The sequence below is a fragment of the Idiotropiscis lumnitzeri genome, chromosome 5 (genome assembly GCF_059441095.1).
Source record: "Idiotropiscis lumnitzeri isolate Australia: NSW breed Sydney's pygmy pipehorse chromosome 5, RoL_Ilum_1.0, whole genome shotgun sequence".
NCBI lineage: Eukaryota > Metazoa > Chordata > Actinopteri > Syngnathiformes > Syngnathidae > Idiotropiscis > Idiotropiscis lumnitzeri.
This window is the reverse complement of record NC_142395.1, coordinates 6,483,506-6,505,388: the sequence shown is the minus strand read 5'-3', so window position 1 is coordinate 6,505,388 and position 21,883 is coordinate 6,483,506. Positions and strand designations below refer to the sequence as shown.

At 47.3% G+C, this 21,883-nt stretch overlaps 1 protein-coding gene across 4 annotated transcripts in view; it reads right to left on the bottom strand.

Moving 5' to 3' along the window:
- Positions 1-21,883, bottom strand: part of LOC148336725 (multiple epidermal growth factor-like domains protein 11) — a 115,029-nt gene that overhangs the window by 76,461 nt on the left and 16,685 nt on the right. For all 4 annotated transcript variants that reach the window (XM_088295643.1, XM_088295642.1, XM_088295641.1 and 1 more), the window contains exon 2: positions 959-1,080. In XM_088295643.1, coding sequence (XP_088151769.1) covers positions 959-1,062 — 104 coding nt within the window. In that variant the 5' untranslated portion in view covers positions 1,063-1,080. The remainder of the gene's footprint in view (positions 1-958; positions 1,081-21,883) is intronic.

Sequence of the window (21,883 nt, the reverse complement as noted above, 5' to 3'; positions counted from 1 at the left end):
ACCAAATATGAAGTGTGTGATCCTTCAATACGATCTAAATTGAGTTACCTTATAGGAATTTATTTTAGAAACAATTCTCAAAACTTATACAGTACATCTAGTTGTAAGCACCACACTCCAGCAGAGTTGGTTTGCAAGGCCCACTGGTAACTTAAGCAAGGTGTTTTGTTCTGAGATCATGTGCTAAAGATGTACAGCTAATTTGGAATTTGGCTTTCCAAGTTATGCAAATTCATGTTTGAAAAAAATAAAACGGAGTTAACTGAGTTAAAATATTTAATCACGTTAATTTAAAAAAAAAATTTATCTTGAGTTAACGCTTTAATTTCGACATATGTATGTATGAGTGGGTGTGTGTGCACGTGGGCGGGCGTGTGTGTGTGCGTGTGTGTGTGTGCGTGTGTGTGGCCTGAACTCACACTTCAATCATCAGATGTCATTTTGACTATGATGTATTGGCGTTTACTGTCATTAACAACAGAAACAAAGAAACTACAAATCTCAAGATGATGTAACATCTACAGTGGCTGGTTCAAAAAGCTACACAAATCAATTGACTCCTGATACCATAAAATTTGGGTGCGTAGAATTTATTGTGAGCCTTTTCCCTTCTCCAAACATGATTGGAGTGAACTGTCAGGGGTGAAAATTATCACAAGGTGCGATATCTGCAGAGAGGTTATTGATCACAGAACCTGCACTCAGTGTTACCCCGGTCAGAACTTGCACTGTGATTTTTCGCTCTCGCACTGAGTGGTGAGGCCACTCAAGCGGTCACATTAGCATCATAGTGAATTTACAGTCTCAGTCTGTCCTCAGGAGTAAACCTTTTTTGCTTGATTACTGACAAAACTGCCAGCCTTGATTTGTAACCGAGATCCATTAGTTCACTGCATTATTTTAAGTGGTATTATTTCATTTTGTACAGTATATTGGAGATTGAGTTTCGGAGCCTAACCTCTCCCAGTGGCTGCACACGTTGGGGTCATCTGGGTTCAGCGAGGTCACAAGAGAGATGAGGCCGAACAGCAGCACTTGGGGGAAGGCACCAGCACCCCCCATTGTCCTCCTCCCTCTTTCCTGTGGGAAGAAGAACATGAAAATAAGGTAAAAAGATCATTTTGGTCCCTATGATAGCAGACACATACAAATACAGATTTTAAATGTTGCTATTTGTGCTGGTTTGCTTAATGGCAATTAAATGGATTTGCAGTGGACCTCTGCAATCCATGTATGGATAGGGACGGATAAGAATGAATTTGCCGCTCTGTGTGTCCGCAGTTGTCACTCAGCGAGTAACCGCAGTACGCTGACCGTGGCCCCCGAAAAAAAAAAGAAAGTTAAATCGCTTGCATTTCCTGGTTAATCCAAGGTTTATAACGTTGCGTATCTATGAAGTACACATGCACGCATTTCCTGACGTTTAGATTTTGTGTCAGTAGTTCTTACTCTTGTTTCATGAATTCTATCTGCTACAAATGCCTTTATGCTGTGCTAGAGTTAACACCTAGCAGTGTTGTTCATTGTTCGGATAATATTTATGCTAAGATTTAGGCATGTTTTATGTATAGCATTTTCCACTTTGAAATTAGACTCAAATAAACATTCTTCACATAATTTTTGTATGTTGTCGGATTCTAAGTTTAGCTTGTTTTCTGATGATATGAACCACTGAAAAATTGGTTAAAGATGAAGAAAGTTCTGATTGTTTTCGTGCAAAAAAAAATAATTAATAATTCAGCCTCTGTGCTTTGGCTTAGATCTGTCACATGGATGCCTTTTGTGGGGAAATGGGCATAGTTTATTTAAATGAGGGCACCACAAGCACATGGTTTAATTTAGGATGAATTCTGATTCATTAATATACCTGCATAGCCTTGTGGGAAGAAAATGGACCGGCCCGCACGTGTCATGAATCCAAAAGTGATTTTGCATACATATGCAACTTGTGCACAGTAAAATCATTCCCATACATTTATTAGTAAATTTGCTCTTTTATATGATAAGATGGAATGGAGTGAAAATCACAGCAATCATTATTTAGGATGTAGGGACACATTATGGAAAGTCAATTCCTTACTTTCGTAAGTGTGCAAAATGTTGTAGACAAATGATCACACTGATTGGCTGTTAGCGAGCAAATCAGTGCATGAGATAGAAGTAAAGTATGAGATAGTACAAAAGCAAAGAAACGGCATAGAAAAAATGGTATTACCTAGTACGGTAGATTAAGCCATGAATGAAATCCTACAGACACATATTAACATATTGCAGAAGGTCTTGAAGAGTTACAAGAGTGGACGATGAAAAAGTTGCAAAGGAATTCTTTCATTTCTTTGTTTAAAATATAGCAATTCTTTAATCACTATGTACCTGCAGTCACTTGTGTATTTTCATGCATTTATAATTCAGAGATAATGTAGGTATGTATGTGTATGTGTAAAGAAATCTAATTTGCATATTCACTTTATAGTCAATTATGCAGAAACAATGAGACACAATTCACAGAAACCTTCTCACTGGTATTGTTTGTGGTGCACCGAGTTCATATCTCATACATTTTATGCTGCAGGCACACGATCACTTCTGGGAATGCAAAATAGCAAACACAACTCCGCGAGAACCAACTACTGCTCTATTTTGAATAAAAGTGGTTGTCAACAGGAAAGAGAGCAGAAGGGTATACAACTGGAAGTGTAAAGCAAAATACCTTTCAAATGATTTGCTCATAATTTTGTTGACAATAGCTTTAGCATTTGACAGCAGAGAAAGAGTCATCCTTGTATCCTTGCTCCAATTCTTCAATGGACACAACACACCAAAACCCAGAAAATCATGACGGTGACAAAACACACAAATGCGAGGCTGGCTGCTCTCATTCGTGCTGTTTTATTGGATGAATCACGCAGCTGCTCGACTGTTCCCATGAGTTGAAATAGAGAAGAAAAAAATGATGGGAAGGCTGAAAAACTGCGTGTAGAAGATTAATTGCAGGGGCATGTTAGGACAGACACGAACAAGTGTCTGTAAGTGCTATGGCTCGACTTGTTGTGGTCATCCCATGAGTCACGGGTATGGCTAAATTTTTCTGACAGAACTCACACTCATGTCTAGTCACAAGTAATGATTAGGCCATAAATGACCACAATATAATTAAATGTGGTTCACGTTTATTGTTTTGTTGTCTTCAGTTGTATTATTAACAATGGCCCCTAAGCTGAAAGAACAACTTCATTTTCGGTTGCAAATTATTAAAATGTGGTCAACTGATATGATTTCCCCTTCCTTTCCTTGAAAACAAGCCAATGATATATATTAGTTGAACACGTTTTAAAGGAGTCATGCCATCATTATAATTCTTTTATATACTTTATATCCTTGTTAACGTTTGCGAGATAAATTTGGGTTGGTAATGTGCAGGATACCCTTTTTCAAACTATGTTGGAAAGTCCTATTCTAATTAATATTAAAAAAATTTCAAAAAGTAAATAAGCATGTTCTCTCTCTCTCTCTCACTCTCTCTCTGTCTCTCTCTCTCTCTCTAGTCAAAATTAAAGCGTTAACTCAGGGGATTAATCCAAATTTTTTTAACTCAGTTAAATATTTTAACTCAATTAACTCAGTTTGATTTACTTCAAAAATAATTTGCATACTTTGCAAATATTGCGCTGTGCAAATATTAGCTGTACATCTTTAGCAAGTCTCGGAACAAAACTGTGTTCAAGTTACCACTGGGCCTTGCAAACACTGTTGGAGTTTGGTGCTTGTGGGCAGTTTTGAGAAACAGTTAGAAGAAAAATGCCTGTAAAGATGTCTCCATTTAGATTGTATTCAAGAATCAGAGAGCTATTAGAACCGTCTTTGAATTAAATACACTTCATATTTGGTGATTTTGCATCAATTCCAAGATATTATTCAAGTAAATATCTGTTACAGGCTTCGCAAAAAAATAGTAGTTGAAAAATGTGATTAATCACGATTAATCATGGAATTTTTTTGTGATTAATATGAAAAAATAATCACTTGACAGCGCTTATATATATATATATATATATTTTTTTTTTCATAATGGCCTCATTTGCTATGGAGAACCATAATTGCCACATCCACAAATGCCAAAGCAGTTGCAGAAGCCCAGTCAGCAATCGTGTACACGTGTGTGCGTGTGTTTGTGAGAGGGGGTGTGGGGGTGTGTGGGCTTGCATGTGGGGGTGTGTGTGTGTGTGTGTGTAGGCGGTAGGTGTGTAGATGTGTGTGCATGCGTGTCTGTGTGTGTGTATACCACGTTAATGTGTATCAGACAATCAATTTGATTAACAAACTGTATGTTGGCCTTGTGTTGGGGGGTTGTTGCCTCTCGTTAGTTTCTTTTTTGTTTCAACAAAAAGCAATAAAACCGTTATTGTAAGCCATAGAGTTATTCGCAGGCAAAAATTAATATTGAACTGAATATAATGTCATAAACTGTCAGACATTGAGTTTAAACAGAGCAACCGAGACACTGAACAGACACTGGATTTATGAAGTTATACAGAGGGCAATCGGACTCACTCACTCACTGCGTCTTCACAAATTTGTGCTTAAATCATAAGTACGCATATTTAACGCTCAAAGCTGTGGTTCGCCGATGTCTTCCTCCTTGAATTTGTGCGTACTCTGTGACTTAAGAACACGCACAAACAATGACCAATTTTTGAGAATATGTAAAATTCTTTGTCACAGCTGCAGCTGTTGAGAAATACACCGTATGAATATACTTTTATTGTATGGTGTTGTTTTGTAAAGGTATGTAAAATGAAGTACCTCGTTTCCCCAAAAATTTGCTACTGTAGTTCTGTCATCACTTTGTCTCGTAGACCAAAATCTATGGAGAAAGATTCGTATCAAATGTACCTAACGAATGTTTCTAGAGAGGAACGTAGTGTGCTCTTAAATACAGTTGAAATGCAAGTTAAAAAAAAAACGCATTATACACGGGTGTCTGACGCTAATTCCTTTTTCTATGTACGTTTTGTGAGTAGTATTCTTTAATTTAATTTTGGAATTAATTAAAAATGATCAACATCATCATTACATGTTGGCAGTTTCTGTGTCGAGCAAGCTTTCACATGATACCAACCTTTTGAAAAGAGGATGAAGCTTAGGAAAGTTATGAACAATGTGATGCCACCTCTTGCAAATTTAAACCTTCGCATTGTGGCTAAGATGTGTCTAACAAATGACTTTTAAAGGGAAACAGGGCCAGGGTTTTTTTTTAATCTGATGGGCATTTCTTTTTCAACTTGTGCACAAACTAAGAACATTTCTATGCATTTCGTAGTAAATAAGAACCAATGTGGTGCATTACTGAAAAAGACGACAGACACGAATGACAGAAGAACTCACTTGGAGCAATTGTAATTAATTCAACTTCAAGAAATTTGTGCTAAAGATAGTACACTTACTCAGTAACATGACACCGAATATTTACCCACGTTGAGCAAATTCATTATTGATTAATTATTATTTCCTAGAATGTCTCTTAAGAAAATTGTGCTTCATGTAGCCTTCTTAATCTGCTGAATTGATTTACTCGTGCGGTACTTGTGTTTGCAAGTCCAACTAAAAAGCTCTTACATACATGTACATTCAGTCACAGTAATTTACATTGTCTAATAATGATTTGACGCTAATGTTGAATGTTGCATTTTAGAAATATTGGTCCAAGCAAGGTTACAATCATTTTGGAGAACATCATAAAAGTGTTAAACGCAAAAAAGATAGACCGCAATGTGCTGATAACTCAAACATACTTACTTATCTTGTGAGGAGAATATGTGATATGAATGTGATATTTAACATGTTAGAATTTTTTAAAGTGCTTTGTTACAGCTGCAGCTGTTGTGAAAGCGCTATATAAATAACAATGTATTGTATACCTCTAGCGACTGCAGCCTTTGTAAAAATACACCATTAAGAAACACAATAGCTACAGTATATCTGATCCTGAACTTTTAATGAATGCTAAACCACCACTTCACTTCCGTTAACAATACTAATCCCAGGTTTTTTCCTACAATGTGCCACCAAAGAGCCACTAAGATCTTAATGAAATGTCTACCTGCCACAGCCCAGCAAAGCCATCTAAACTCAGCGCTTTATTAAGGAACTGAAGGCTTCATTGACCAGTTCACTCCCCTGTGGCCCCTACGTGGCTCCATAATGATGGACAACACCATTTTGCTGACAGAGCAAGCTTACTGGATGGTCTCGCTGGGCTCTTTGCTAGACACAAAATTGTAATGAAGTTTCATGTGATTGAGATAGGTTCGAGGAGATGAAATTCAGAAGCAGATGATATTATAAAGGTATTAGAAAAATGGGTCATTACGCTACAGCAGAGAACACATTGTGTTTTAACAGCAGACACAAAAGATACAAGAGAATTGATTAATATATCAAATGGATCATCAAAGACATATTCCCTTACTTCGGGTCTTTGGAGAGGCAAATTCTAAATTAACCACCACCACTGTCAAACAGGTATAGTTCGTCAACAGTCACAGTGGGAGTGACTACATCATGAATATACATCAAGTGAATAAACTGTATATAACTGATATTTACCATTTAACCCAAAATAAGCAGTTGAAGTTAGAACAACTTGGGATAGAGTAACAAACTGACATTGCTGTCTTTATAGTACATTTCTGCCAGTAGGCCTGAGCATGAGACACAATGTTAACCTATTGTCACGTTCAGGCACTCATCAAGTTTTAAATTCAGTTTTAAGTTCTTGGCATTGTAGAATTGGTGATAGTTTTGCAAGGAATTGCTGACGCCATGCTTTGACAACATGCTGCCCGCACCTAACACTAACAAACTGAAGGTCTTATCTTATCCATACGCCTAATCTAGCCTGTCAAAATTCACAAGTTTGTTAATGTACAGTATGGACCTTTTATTTGTATTTTATGGACCGTGATATTGTGTACACGCGAAGAATCTGTTGTTAAAGTAGTTAGTAAAGCATGACAGCAGTGACACAAAAGGTAGTGTATGCCATGAGACATCTTTTGCCTCCATTGTGCAATGCTCAATTGACAATGCAGCGAGCCACAAAAATCAGCCTAATCCGCCCATTCACTTCCTTTCATCTAGCCTAGATTGATAGCCAACGACAGGTAATCGAGCCCGGACAAGAATGATGGAATTAATAGTCATTGAGTATGTCAATAAATTGATCAGCTTAGTCCCTTCAGCAATTAAGATGTCGTACTTTTGTTGATCACGGTGTTCTTGCGTTTCGCTGCAGATGGTTTTAAATTATTAACGCTTATCAAACTTGCAGAACAAGATCAACAAAAGTAGCTGAACAAATCAATAGTGACAAGCTAGAAGAAATAATACATGGTGCTGCTGAATCTATGATAAGCTAAAAAAATAATAAAAATGAGGAAGTCCATTTATTTTGTATAATCATGAAAAATATTCATGAGTATGTCATCAGCTAAAAATAAATGCTACCTAAAAAGCCAAAAGTGTTTCCTTGGAATCCATGGATGTTTTCTCTGAGAGGGCTCAACAAACTGTATATAGTTTCACTGATGGAACAGTGTGACCTTGACCAATATTGCTGAAAAACAAGGGTCTCAATTGTGAAATATTTTCTAATTCTCAAATATTTATGCTTATCAAAAGTTAACCTAGGATGATGCGGGATTCTAACTGCTATGAATTCAAATAATTTCTAAATACTTGGGCATTCATAAACTTTTGTGTGACTTAAGGAGCTGTATTTCCTTAAGAATTGATTATCAAATTTCAAATTGTACAACCTCTGGTGAGATTTCACTGCTAAAATGGTTTGTTTACTCACTTAGGAGACCTTCGAGAAGAAAGAAGTAATGTATCACAATACAGTTGGGAAAAGTGTTATTTCCAGACCGCTTAAGAATAAATGTCGCTCGTCCAAAATAAATGAACTTGATACATAAATAAATATGATCACATTACTAAAGAGATATATTAAGTAAACTAACTTCAGAAGGACAGGAGATAATAGAGCTGAAAGAAAACACAACATCAACATATTTTACATTGTTAAAGCTACGATCTAAGAGATGTTTTTCACATGAAACAAAGTATAGGGTGTCCCAAAAAAGGGGGAAACGGAAAGCATTTGTACACCGTCTACAGATTGTTCTTAACTGTCATGTTTTCAATATTTTTCTTCCGTCACTCCTGATTTTATTGGATTGTTGAAAAGTTCCTGTTTTATTTTTTTCCCCCACCTTGTTATTGTCAGGTTCGCCGGTTGGCGAGGAGGGGGTGGACCCAAAATACGAGGAAGCAGGGATAAGGGTAACTTAAAGGGAATTTATTTAACAAAACAAAACCAAAAGGCAAACAAGGTACTAGGACAAACAAACGTGGCAGGGTGCAAAATAAAGACGAACTAAACGTGACTAAACAGAACAAAAAACCGAGGAACAAAGACAGTGACAAAACTAGGGACGGGAGCGGGAGCGGGAGCGTGAGCGGGAGCGTGAGCGGGAGCGGGAGCGGGAGCGGGAGCGGGAGCGGGAGCGGGATCGAGATCGAGATCGAGATCAGGGAGCGGGATCGAGATCGAGATCGAGATCAGGGAGCGGTCGTGACAGTCCAAACGGAGCAATGCACCGACAATGAGTTGTTGGAGTGAGGTGTTCATATAGTCCAGTAATTAGGGGAGCAGATGGGCATCAGGTGTGTGAGGCTAACGGGGAACAGGTGCGTGGCTGGTGGGGAATGAGTGCTGAAGGGAAACGCCCCACTCAGCTGACCAAATAAACAGAATGAAGACATGGCAGGGAGGTGAAGAAAAACAATAACAAAAACACTGACATGACCAACACGGGTCATGACAGTTATCAGCAAAAGAGAGTTTTGCATTGGACTTCAAAGTTCAAAATTGATAGATTTGACCAACTCCTCCTACTGTATAAATTAATTGCCACTATAAAATAAAAAATAAATAATCCCAAAAAATGTTGGCCAGTGGAATAAAGGTTGCCAGCAAATAAGGTAAAAAAAAAATTTAAAAAAAAGCTTTTCAAGGATGATTTGGGGGGGCTACCAGTCTGAAAAGCCTTTTTTCGCCTGCCACCTCTTTGGTCCCCGGAATTTTTCAATATAAATGGAAGCTCTAAAAATCCCTAACATGGTTTTACAGAGATCTGAGTAAACTCTCTGTTTGTCCTCAAACTTAATGAGCGTTGTGTATTCCAAGTCAGCTTACTGATAACATTTTCTTTGCAAATGCAGCTAGTCCAGCTATTTGGGATATGCTTTGAATGATGAAAAGAATGTGGAGCATTTAGAAAAGTACACACACAGCGCAATGGACTCGGTTGAGTAATGTTAAAGACATTTTGACTCTCATGTTCACATCAACTATTGGCAGCCACACAAACTGCTGATAGCTGCCCCCAAAACAAGAGCTCACCATGCGAATTGCCAATCATGTCATGTTCTACCTAAAAAATGGAGCACTTAGGGTTAAGAGAGCTTCCTCTACTGTTCTTTCTCAGCGTGCAAACTATTATTTGCTCTGGGATTAAGTGTACGTTATAATGATCTTTTTAGCTGTGGAAAAAAAGAAGCCTTTGAATGTTGTTGATAATGTAGTTTATGGTTTAAGGAACAACATGACAGTTGTGAGAAGCTGAGCTATATTCACTCAGACAACCCAGACATGGATTATTATTAAATTAGATAGGAGAAAAAAAACTATCAATTAATTGGTTATTAATATTATATATATACCAAATATAATCACTATGAGTAAAAAAAAATGTTGGTAATTGACCTGACTTCCCTGGCCTGATATTTTATTGAGGTTAATGCATTCCTAAAAATCCACCATGCTTTTCAAATGTTTGCAGTGTTAATGAACTTACACTCATGCACATACTGCAAAAGAAAGTCTGTCCTTTTTTGTACAATGCTGCATAATGAGTATGAAGCACATAATGACTGCTGTTTACTTTCGCTACGTTTTTTTTTTTTAACAAAGTCTGAATTGGGTTGCCGTCCGTGCAGCATGAATAGTTGATGTGGCCTGACTGGTTTGAGAAAGACGCGTGCCCCATTTTCCTTGCTTACTCGCTGAGAGTACGACCAAAGAGGACTGTACATATCGCGGGTGGCAAACACACAAGGGCTGAAGCGAGCAAAGGCTGACAGTAGAATGATCAAACATAGTGCCTCTCCTTACTGCAGTGTTCACCAAAAACTCCAGTGACATTCAAAACTTCATTCAAGTGATGAAATCTCTGGAAGAAAGGACAGGACATAAGACGCAGGGAGACATGCAGCAGCACGATGGCTGATCGCATCAAAAGTCCTGCTTTCCATTTGAGGCCATTTGATTGAAATCTGAAGCCACATACCAGATTTGAATGGCATTTATGTCTTAAAGAGCAGTCACACAAAGACACTGAGCTTCTCTGAAGTTCTATTAGAACAAACAACTGATGCAAACTCTCGACACCCCAGTCGGCACTTGTCCCCGGAGAGCTCCGCTATGGCAGCTGCGTAATTCATGAGTGAAGTCTGTCAGGCAGTCAAGGTGCTGTAGCCTGTGAGGTACTGTATTTCTAAAGCCCTTGTGCAGCTCACATAAGTTACCCGCTGGAATTTGTCAGGCACGCTGGACCCTCCTCCCACCTTTGTATTGATTAAAGGCCTAAGTATGGTGCTGATTAAGCACAGGGCATTTAAGGATCAATCCCGGCTATATCTGACCGGATGGATTATGCGTAGATTTATAGAATGTATCCATGAACAATTTGACTGGGCCTGAAAATAACACTTGAAATTTCCTTCATCCTACACAACTTTGCAAATTAGAGTCTGATCAAGATTGAGTACAAATGCATCTTCCTTGGCAAGGAGAGTTAAAACAAATGTGTATAAGAAGAAATTGTGGAAACAAAGTCAGCACCTTGGGCACACCGAGTATTTAGCGAACACAAGTACCAAACAAGGCCATTTTCAAGGTGGATTTCACTACTCATTGCACATGCATTAAGGGGGGAATCATTCAACAAAGAATAGGAGATAAGATGTTAATAAAGGCTTATTATGTATTCTACTGTGTCTGCGTTTCAAGGAAAGTGTGCTGGTGGGATTTGCACCAACCCGAAAATCAGTAGCATGAAAACAAGGATGTGTTTAACAACGTCAAGCAAAACCTTGGCAATTAAATGACACAAAAGTGCTTTTATTAAACACGTACACGTTATATACAACCCAATTTGTTTGTTGGTTGGGAAACATTTCATTAGGATTGAGTTCAAATATGATGTTTCAAAGCAAAAATCAACTCTATCATTTACTAAAATACAATTTTAAAATTTGGCTCACAAGAAGTCACTTTCAAGGGGTTTGAAACATTCAATCTACACATTGGTTTTCTTTTTTTTTTTTTTTTTTTTGTCAGCCTTTTTGGGGGAGGCAAGACTCATTCCAAAAGTAGACTGGTTGTATCAAAGCCTGTTAAAAAAAAAATCCCAGGGGAGTTAAAGTACAACTGTGGTTGGAAATGACGACCACTAAAAGATTGACTTGCTGCTATAAACATTATCATTTTTTAACAAATGTGATGTTTTAGTGTTTTAGCATTTGACATTACTTTAGTACTGTATTTCCACGGCCAACAGACGCGCCATAAAGGGCGCAAGGTCAGTTTGGAGTGCTAGTTCTGCATCTCAATCACACACCATGCGCGCTGTGCGGGTGCTATCCAAAAAAGAAATAAAAATAACACAAAAAGATTGCTGAGGCATTCTGGGAGCCTATCAGCCTCAGCCAATCAGATGGCTGGTTAGAGAGATGTGAGTGGTGTGCTTTGGGCTGTGTTTTTTTTTTTTTTCAGTCTGTGGTCTAAACCTGTGATGTTTCTTGCTTGCATGAATGATAAGACAGACAACAGCATTGTGGACAGCTGCCCTTTTGCCCAGTTTTCACCCGCATGAAACCATCACCAAATGAGGTATTCACAGAATTTAGTTGTCACAGTCTGCGCACAGTAGGCTCAGATTTCAACCAGCAGGGTGTGCTTAAATGCTTTAGGAAAAGCTCATTGGGCCATCTTTTATACAAAGATTTTTAAAGGGTTTTGTTGAAACATTCTTTTGACAGTGGTTAACTTATTATGACCCTTGTATGACTGTTAACTGCATTAAAAATCTGCTGAAAACATTGCCGTTTACATTTAATAAAAGTAACATTGGTGACAATTAGTCCTAAGAACAGATGCTGCTACTTAACAAAAAACACATTTCAAAATCCAAACAAGTTATCCTTGGGCAGTTTTGTTTGAATGTGATGGAAATGCATGACTGTTTTCCAAATACATAATCAGTTTGGATGACATCCATAGCATCCATCAAACACCATTGTCGTTTGATTCACACTGACCCACTGCAGTCGTGTCTGTTACGATCCGTGCCTTGTTTACCTGCTTTCAGCGAGTGGGCGTTTCCCCCCGGCGCGCGCCGTACCAGCTGGGAGAAACGCGCGGACGAGCCCCGCAGCTGAGTCCGATCACGCCACTAATTACGGGACTACTTAAGCCGCCACCGGGAAGCAACCGGCGTCGGATTATTATATCCTGCGACACTCATGCTCATGGTTCACGTTTTGATTCTGCCCTTCTTGCTCCGTGTGTTGTTTGTTCGTTTGATCCTCAGCCTCAGCTATTCGCCGGCTCGCTTTCTGTTTGCATTTTCGCTCATTGGACTTTGCTTTCCCTTTCGCGGTAAGCCATTCTCGTTTGTGTATTTTCCTTGCCTTGCAAGCGCTCTAAGTTTAGTGTTCGTTTTTCTTTCCTGGTGCGGCTGCGCCCACCAGCGCTTTTCGTTGTCTGTTTTCGTCTCGGGTGTAATTTACGAGATCTGCCTCTATTTAGCTCCCCTGCGGATTCATGCAGTAGGTTCTGTGTGGATTAATTGCTTGCTGCCGGACACAATAAACATCTTGTCAAAACCTCCTTTCCTGGTCAGCGTTTCTAGAGTCCACCAAACGCTGTCGGCTGCGGCCGAACAGCAACCTTGTCAGAATAATCCGACCATGGACTCTGCTGACCGCGATCGGATCGTGACAGCTGTGGCCAATCAAGGACGCTTAGTCGGTCAACAGGGCAATGAGCTCGCGGCCCTGCGCGAAGCCATCGAGCGCATGGCACTACGCCTAGAGACTTACGATGCTCATTTAGGTCCCTCGTTCGCCTCCGGCTCAGTCCCGGGCGCCGCGGCGTCCGGCGCGCCCCCACCGGGACTGCCGATTAGAGAACCCAGCCTGCCCCACCCCAGCCGCTATGGTGGCGAGCCCGGCCTTTGCGCCGTGTTTGTCCACCACTGCCGATTGATTTTTGACCAGCAACCCCTCACGTACGCCCACGATAGCTCTAAGATTGCATTCATGATGAGCCTCCTGACTGGCCAAGCGAGTGCGTGGGCCATGGCCGTGAGTGTCGCTCGTCCGGAAATTCGGTCGTCACTTCCCGCCTTCCTGGAGGAGTTCCAGCGGGTTTTCCACCACCCGATCAGGGGAAAGGAGGCGGGTGCCGGACTATTGGACTACACCCAGGGGTCCCGATCGGTCGCGGAGTACTCCATTGGTTTCCGCATTAAGGCTGCGGAGAGCGGCTTCGACGACTGCGCCCTGCGGACGATCTTCCGGCGGGGATTGACCTCCGTACTCAAAGACGAGCTGGCCGTGCGAGAGGACTCATCGTCGCTGGAGGAGCTCATCTCCCTGGCGATCCGGCTGGACAACCGCCTCCGAGAGCGCCGCCGCGAGAGGGTGGCCGAACAGCGCTGGCCCGACCCAGCCGCCTTCCGGGTTCCTGAGCCAGCCGCCGCCGAGGAGCCGATGCAGCTGGGCGCGGGACGCCTGGTCCCACTCGAGCGGGAGCGTCGCCGGAGGACGAGGGCGTGCTTCTACTGCGGTCTCCAGGGTCATCGCGTGGCTTCATGCCCCAAGAGAGCTACTCGCCGTGACTCGTCATCCGACAGCGTCGCCAACTGTGAGTGCGCGGCCGACCTTTCCCCGGTAACCCGTCCCGGACAGGAGCCGCCCGGCGTCGGGGCTCCAGGACGGGGGGACGGTAACTCCCGGGTCGCGTTGAGAATGGAGATCGAGGGGGAGATCTCGGGCGCGAACTCAACCGTCCGCGTGCGCGCGCTGATCGACTCGGGAGCAGACGACTGTTTTATCGATGCCGGCCTGGTGGCCGAGCTCGGATGCGCAGTGACTGAACTGGAGCGGGCCGAGCCCTCGTACGACCTCAACGGTCGCGTCCTGGCGGCCATCCGCCGACTGACGGAGCCGCTGTCGCTTAAGATCTCGGGTAACCACGTCGAACGGCGGTCGTTTTTGGTCATGCCCTCTAGATCCGCCCCACTCGTCCTTGGCCTTCCCTGGCTGAGGGCGCACAATCCAGTGATAGATTGGGAACGATTGTCGATCTTGAATTGGGGAACCTTCTGCTATGCCCGCTGCTTGGGGTCCGCCGAAGAGGGGTTAAAGGTTAGGCCCGACCCCATTAAGAAACCGAACCTCGAAAACGTCCCCGAGATCTACCACAACCTCAGCGCGGTTTTTTGCAAGGAGCGCGCCAAGTGCCTGCCACCTCACCGCCCCTACGATTGCGCGATCGACTTGATCCCAAACGCGGTCCTTCCGTCGGCCCGCCTTTACAAGGTCTCCCAGCCCGAGCAGGCAGCCATGAAGGATTATATTACTGAGTGCTTGGCTGCGGGTTTAATTAGGCCTTCCAAGTCACCGGTGGGCGCCGGCTTATTCTTTGTAGAAAAGAAAGACAAGACGCTCCGGCCCTGCGTCGACTACAAGGGCTTAAATGAAATAACGATCAAGAACCGCTATCCGCTCCCTCTGTTAGATTCCGCCTTCGCCCCCCTACAATCCGCGACCATCTTCACTAAATTAGACCTCCGCAGTGCTTATCATTTGGTCCGCATTCGGGAAGGGGATGAATGGAAGACGGCTTTCAAGTCCCCGTTAGGCCACTTCGAATACTTGGTCATGCCTTTCGGTCTGTCAAACGCACCCGCGGTTTTTCAAGCGCTGATAAACGATGTCCTAAGAGATTTGCTTAATGTTATCTGCTTTGTCTACCTCGACGACATTCTTATTTTCTCTCGCTCCGCTCACGAGCACCAGCAGCATGTCCGAACCGTCCTACAACGCCTGCTCGAGAACCGCCTCTACGTAAAGGCCGAAAAGTGCGACTTTCACCAGCCCTCGGTCCAATTTCTCGGGTTCATTGTAGAGGGCGGACAGCTCCGTGCTGATCCCGCCAAGACGAGCGCGGTAGTGGATTGGCCGACGCCAACGACGCGTAAACAGCTCCAGCGCTTTCTCGGCTTTGCAAACTTTTACCGACGCTTTATCAGGGACTATAGCCGTCAGGCTCTGCCACTAACCCGCCTGACCTCCACCAAGATCCGTTTCGCGTGGGATAGTCAGGCCGAGGCCGCGTTCGCAAACCTTAAGAGGGCTTTTACCCATCCGCCGGTTCTGCACCACCCTAACCCTGAGCTCTCCTTTATTGTAGAGGTGGACGCGTCCGACTCAGGGGTGGGGGCCGTCTTATCCCAGCGCTCCCCGGTCGACCAGAAGCTCCATCCCTGCGCCTTCTTCTCCCGCCGCCTCTCTCCGGCGGAAACCAACTATGACGTGGGAAACCGGGAGTTGCTGGCCGTGGTCCTGGCACTTCAGGAGTGGCGCCACTGGTTGGAGGGTACCCCGGAGCCCTTCATGGTCTACACGGACCACAAGAACCTGTCCTTCATCAGCTCCATGAAAAGACTCAACCCCCGGCAAGCACGTTGGTCACTCCTGCTGAGTAGATTCAACTACACACTCACCTTCCGCCCCGGCTCTCGGAACACCAAGCCCGACGCCCTGTCCCGTATCCACGACTCCGGGGAAGAAGAGGAGAAGGGGGGCCCGCCCAGCGTGGTCCCGGCTCATCGGCTGGTGGGGGCCCTTCAATGGAAATTCGAGCAGCAGATTCGAGAGGCGCAGGAGGAGACCGGCGCCCCGTCCGGATGCCCCGCGGGTCGCCTCTACGTTCCAGCGCAGCTCCGAGGAGAAGTGATCACCTGGGGTCACGCGTCCAAGCTGGCCTGTCACCCGGGCATTCGCCGCACCCTGGGCCTAATCGGGCAACGCTTCTGGTGGCCTTCACTGAAGGTCGACGTCACAGACTATATTCGAGCATGCCCCTCCTGCGCCGCCAACAAGTCCTCCCACCAACCACCAGCGGGACTACTGCACCCCTTGCCCGTCCCTGCCCGCCCCTGGTCCAACCTTGCACTGGATTTCGTCACAGGTCTTCCCGCATCCAGAGGGAAGACAGTCATCCTGACGGTGGTGGACCGATTCTCCAAGGCAGCCCACTTCGTCGCCCTGCCCAAGCTTCCCACCGCCCTGCAGACGGCCAACCTTCTCGTCCAGCACGTGGTGAGATTGCACGGGGTCCCGGACGATCTGGTGTCTGACCGCGGTCCACAATTTGTCTCCAGGGTCTGGAAGCTGTTTTGCCGGTCACTGGGGGCCACGCCAAGCCTGTCGTCGGGCTATCACCCACAGTCCAACGGTCAATCCGAGAGGGCTAACCAGGACCTTGAGGCAGCCCTCCGATGCGTTTGCCACAGCCAGCCCTCGACCTGGGTCGATCACCTGCCCTGGGTAGAGTACTCCCACAACACCCTGGTCTCGTCAGCCACCGGGCGGTCGCCCTTCATGACCGCCTACGGGTACCAGCCACCGCTGTTCCCCACCCAGGCCGGCAAGGAAGAAATCCCCTCGGTCCAGCGCCACCTTAAGCGGGCCCACAGGCTATGGAAGGAGACCAGGGCGGCCCTCTCCCGGACAGCTGAACGAAATCGGCGCATCGCGGACCGCCGCCGGCGACCGGCCCCCGACTACCAACCCGGGGACCAGGTGTGGCTGTCCACCCGGGACCTCAACTTGGCGGCATCTTCCCGGAAGCTGGGCCCAAGGTACGTGGGCCCGTTCGAAGTAGAAGCCATCATTAACCCCGTCTCCGTCCGACTAAGGCTGCCCCCCACCATGAGGATTCACCCGGTTTTCCACGTCTCACTGATCAAGCCGGCACCTACCTGCGACATGGTTCCGCCCTCCGCCCCCCCACCTCCTCCAGAGATCATCGACGGGGCACCAGCATACAAGGTTCGGGAGATCCTAGACTCCAGGCGCAGGGGAAGGGGCTTCCAATACCTGGTCGACTGGGAGGGATATGGCCCGGAGGATCGTCAGTGGGTTCCCCGCTCCTGGGTCCTGTGTCCCGACCTCATCCACGACTATCACTGCGCTAACCCTTCAAAACCAGGTGGTCCGCCAAGGGGCGTCCGTTAAGGGGGGGGTACTGTTACGATCCGTGCCTTGTTTACCTGCTTTCAGCGAGTGGGCGTTTCCCCCCGGCGCGCGCCGTACCAGCTGGGAGAAACGCGCGGACGAGCCCCGCAGCTGAGTCCGATCACGCCACTAATTACGGGACTACTTAAGCCGCCACCGGGAAGCAACCGGCGTCGGATTATTATATCCTGCGACACTCATGCTCATGGTTCACGTTTTGATTCTGCCCTTCTTGCTCCGTGTGTTGTTTGTTCGTTTGATCCTCAGCCTCAGCTATTCGCCGGCTCGCTTTCTGTTTGCATTTTCGCTCATTGGACTTTGCTTTCCCTTTCGCGGTAAGCCATTCTCGTTTGTGTATTTTCCTTGCCTTGCAAGCGCTCTAAGTTTAGTGTTCGTTTTTCTTTCCTGGTGCGGCTGCGCCCACCAGCGCTTTTCGTTGTCTGTTTTCGTCTCGGGTGTAATTTACGAGATCTGCCTCTATTTAGCTCCCCTGCGGATTCATGCAGTAGGTTCTGTGTGGATTAATTGCTTGCTGCCGGACACAATAAACATCTTGTCAAAACCTCCTTTCCTGGTCAGCGTTTCTAGAGTCCACCAAACGCTGTCGGCTGCGGCCGAACAGCAACCTTGTCAGTGTCACCCTTATTGTGTTCATTGACTCTATTGCTCCTCTATAGATCTTAAGTGACAGCTTATCTTCAATAAATTAGCGTTTCCTTCTGCTTCAATTTGTAACTAACATTTCAGTTTTTTTCCTGTACTGGTCAGTTTGTCTTGTTTCCTTGTTTGAGACAGTCTTTTGTTCCACATGATAGTCGAATGTATAACATTTGTTCCCAACAAAGCGTAATCTCCACGTTGGCGCTCAGACATGCTTTGGTAGCATACCCGGCAAATGATTTCACTTGATTCAGCACAACAGTTTTCTGGCAAAGGCACCATGGCGTGTATAGATTACGTGTCACACAAAACAGCCGGAACCAAAGTGCTTCTCACAAAGAAGAGAGGGAATTGAAATGAATGCCAAAAAGATTCTTTGCTTTCGGAGACAGCAATTGTGGTTCGGTGAGAGTCCAATAACATAGAATTAGCAGACACATATTGGTGGTTTGCCAGGTATGATGATAGATGATTGCCTTGTGAAGATTTTGAATGTTGTTTGTTTGCTGTTTTTTTTTTTTTTTTTTTGCTTTCACAGGATAGCCATTTGGATTACTAATGCGCATGTGTTCAGCATCTTTATTGATGGGAACATGTGAACCAATGCGCTTGTTAGACCCGCACGCAGACATCCTGAAATGTTTTTTGAAGACAATGTGTGACGGTTCGGGTCGGGGAGGAGGGCGTGGCAGTTCTGTTTGTTTACAGATTCACGATCCACCCAGCCAGGCCCTCCTCCGGAGAAAGTGGGCGTCGGCTCCGGCGCACCTGCAGCTCGTTGCCGGCAATCAGCGCCGGCTTAAGAACCAGCCACGCCAGGAGTCCGACGCCGGATTATCTTGTCACCTCACGTGGTACTGGCTCATGTCTCGTCTTGTTTCCCGATCGCCTGACTCGTCGTGCTCTCGTGCTTGCTTGACCCCTGCTCTTCCGTCTCCCCCCTCTAGCCGACCTGAACCCGTCTGGTTCCGCTCCGCACGCCAGCGCCTCCGAGATCCCGCCCGGCAAGCATCCCGCCAGCGCTCTCCGCTCCGCCGTGCTTCGCGCTACCACGCCAGCCCGACTTCGCCTCCCGACGCGCCCCGCTCGACCGCACCCTCGTCCGCGCCACCCGGCACTTGCCCGTCGGCTTCATTCGACGCTGTCCTTGACGACGCCTGCCTGGTGGTGGACTCTCTCCAGCTCGCATCCCCACTCCAGCCTACAATAAACCCTGTTTCCCACTCACCTGTCGCTTTTGGGTCCTCCTTCCTTCCCACACGGTTCCTAGAACCGCGACAGAATAATCCGGCCAAGTTAATGGACCCCGCGACCACGGACCCCCTGGGCGAAGCGCTTGCCCACCAGGGCAGCGTGCTCGAGCGCCATGATCGAATGCTGCAGGAAGTTCCGGGCTCCCTTCAGGCCATCCAACACCAGCTCTCGCACCTCTCTAACCAGGTGGGTTCACTCGCTCCCCCCTCCAACCTCCCCAGGGACGCGACCCTGGCCCCCCCGGCCGCCGCATTGCATTATGCGGGCGGTCGAGAGCCCCACGTTCCTACTCCCGAACCCTACTCCGGGGACTTGGGCTCGTGTAGCCAATTCTTACTCAGCACCTCCCTGGTTTTCGACCTCCAGCCCCACAGTTACGCTACCGAGCGGGCCAGGATCGCCTATACCATCAACTTGCTTCGCGGCCGCGCCGCCAAGTGGGCAACCGCATTGTGGGAGGCGGCGTCTCCGGCGATGTCTACTTACGCGGATTTCAGCCAGGAGTTACGCCGTGTCTTCGACCACCCGGTGCAGGGGCGCGAGGCGTCCCGCCGGCTCCTCTCCCTCCGACAGGGTTCCCGCTCCGCGGCCGACTTCTCGGTGGAATTCCGCATCCTGGCCCACGAGAGCCGTTGGAACGAGCCGGCTCTCCGCGAGGCGTTTCTCAACGGGTTGACCGACGCCCTCAAGGACGAGCTGGCGATCCGTGACGAAACCACGACTCTCGAAGAACTAATCGCCCTGGCCATCAAGGTGGACCATCGGTTGCGGGACCGGCAGGCTGATCGTTTCCGACGCCCCGCCAGAGTCGCCGCCCGGGCAGCCATTCCCCGACCCGAGGTTCGCTCGCCATCGCCGGTTCAGCTATCCACCGGCGCGGAGGAGCCTATGCAGGTAGGAAGAACTACTCTGGACCCGCTGGAGCGCCAGCGCCGTCGGTCCCATCAGCTCTGCCTGTATTGCGGCCTCCCCGGCCACTTCTTGATCCACTGTCCCAGTAACCCAAAAGAGCAGGCTCGTCGCTGAGGGAGAGCCCAACGCCGAGCCTGCTGGTATCCGCTTCTGGCTCTTCTTCCCGGATGTCCATCTCCGCCCGGCTGCTGGGTCCACACACCCCCCGCTCGGTCACCGCGCTGGTCGACTCGGGGGCCGACGGCAGCTTCTTGGACCTGACCCTTGCCCGCCAGCTCGGCATCACCATGGAACCCATTCTGTCCCCCCGAAGGGTGGTCGCGCTGGACGGGCATCTCATCGCCCGGGTCTCCCAACAGACCGCTCCCCTGACCCTCATCGTCTCGGGAAATCACCGGGAGTCCATCAGATTTTTTCTGATCCACTCTCCCCAGGTCCCCCTGGTCTTAGGTTTCCCCTGGCTCCAGACCCACAACCCCACCATCGATTGGAGGAGGTGCGTGCTGACCGGATGGAGTGAGTTCTGCCACTCCCACTGCCTGCGTTCAGCGGATCCGGCCCCTTCCTCTACGCTTCCCCCCCCCCCTCCCCCTGACGTCTCCTCCGTTCCCCCGGACTACCACGACCTGGCGCAGGTCTTCAACAAGGACCTTGCCCGTACCCTTCCCCCCCATCGTCCGTACGACTGCGCCATCGACCTCCTCCCGGGGGCCCCCCTGCCCAACACCCGTCTATACAACATCTCCAGGCCAGAGAAGGAGGCCATGGAGACGTACATCCGTGAGTCGCTTGCGACCGGTCTCATCCGCCCCTCGTCTTCTCCTCTGGGCGCGGGCTTCTTTTTCGTGAAAAAGAAGGACGCCTCGCTCCGCCCCTGCATCGACTTCAAACCACTAAACCAAATAACTGTCAAAAACAAGTCTTCGCTCCCCCTCATCGACCCGTCGTTCGAACCTCTATGTGAGGCCCAGATTTTCTCAAAGTTGGACTTACGAAATGCGTACCACCTGGTCCGCATCAGGGAGGGGGACGAGTGGAAGACGGCATTCAACACACCATTGGGGCACTTCGAGTATCTGGTGATGCCTTTCGGACTTACCAACGCCCCCGCCGTCTTCCAGACCCTCATGACAGACGTTTTCCGCGACATGCTCAACCGGTTCGTGTTCATATATCTCGACGACATCCTCATATTCTCCCGCTCTCTCGCAGATCACCGCCGGCATGTCCGACTGGTCCTCCAGCGCCTCCTGGAGAACCGCCTCTACGTGAAGCCCGAGAAATGCGAGTTCCACGTCCCTTCGGTGCCCTTCCTTGGCTACATCATCGCCCGGGGGCAACTTCGCCCCGACCCGGCCAAGATCCAGGCCGTGGCGGAGTGGCCCCAGCCCACCACCCGGAAGGAGCTTCAACGTTTTCTCGGATTCGCAAATTTCTACCGCCGTTTCATCCGGGGCTACAGTAAGGTCGCCAGTCCACTCACCGCGCTTACGTCCACAGCCACCACATTCCAGTGGACCCCGGCGGCCGCCCAGGCCTTCACCCACCTGAAGAAGGCCTTCACCAGCGCCCCCGTACTCCGGCACCCAGACCCCGCTCTCCAGTTCATCGTGGAGGTGGACGC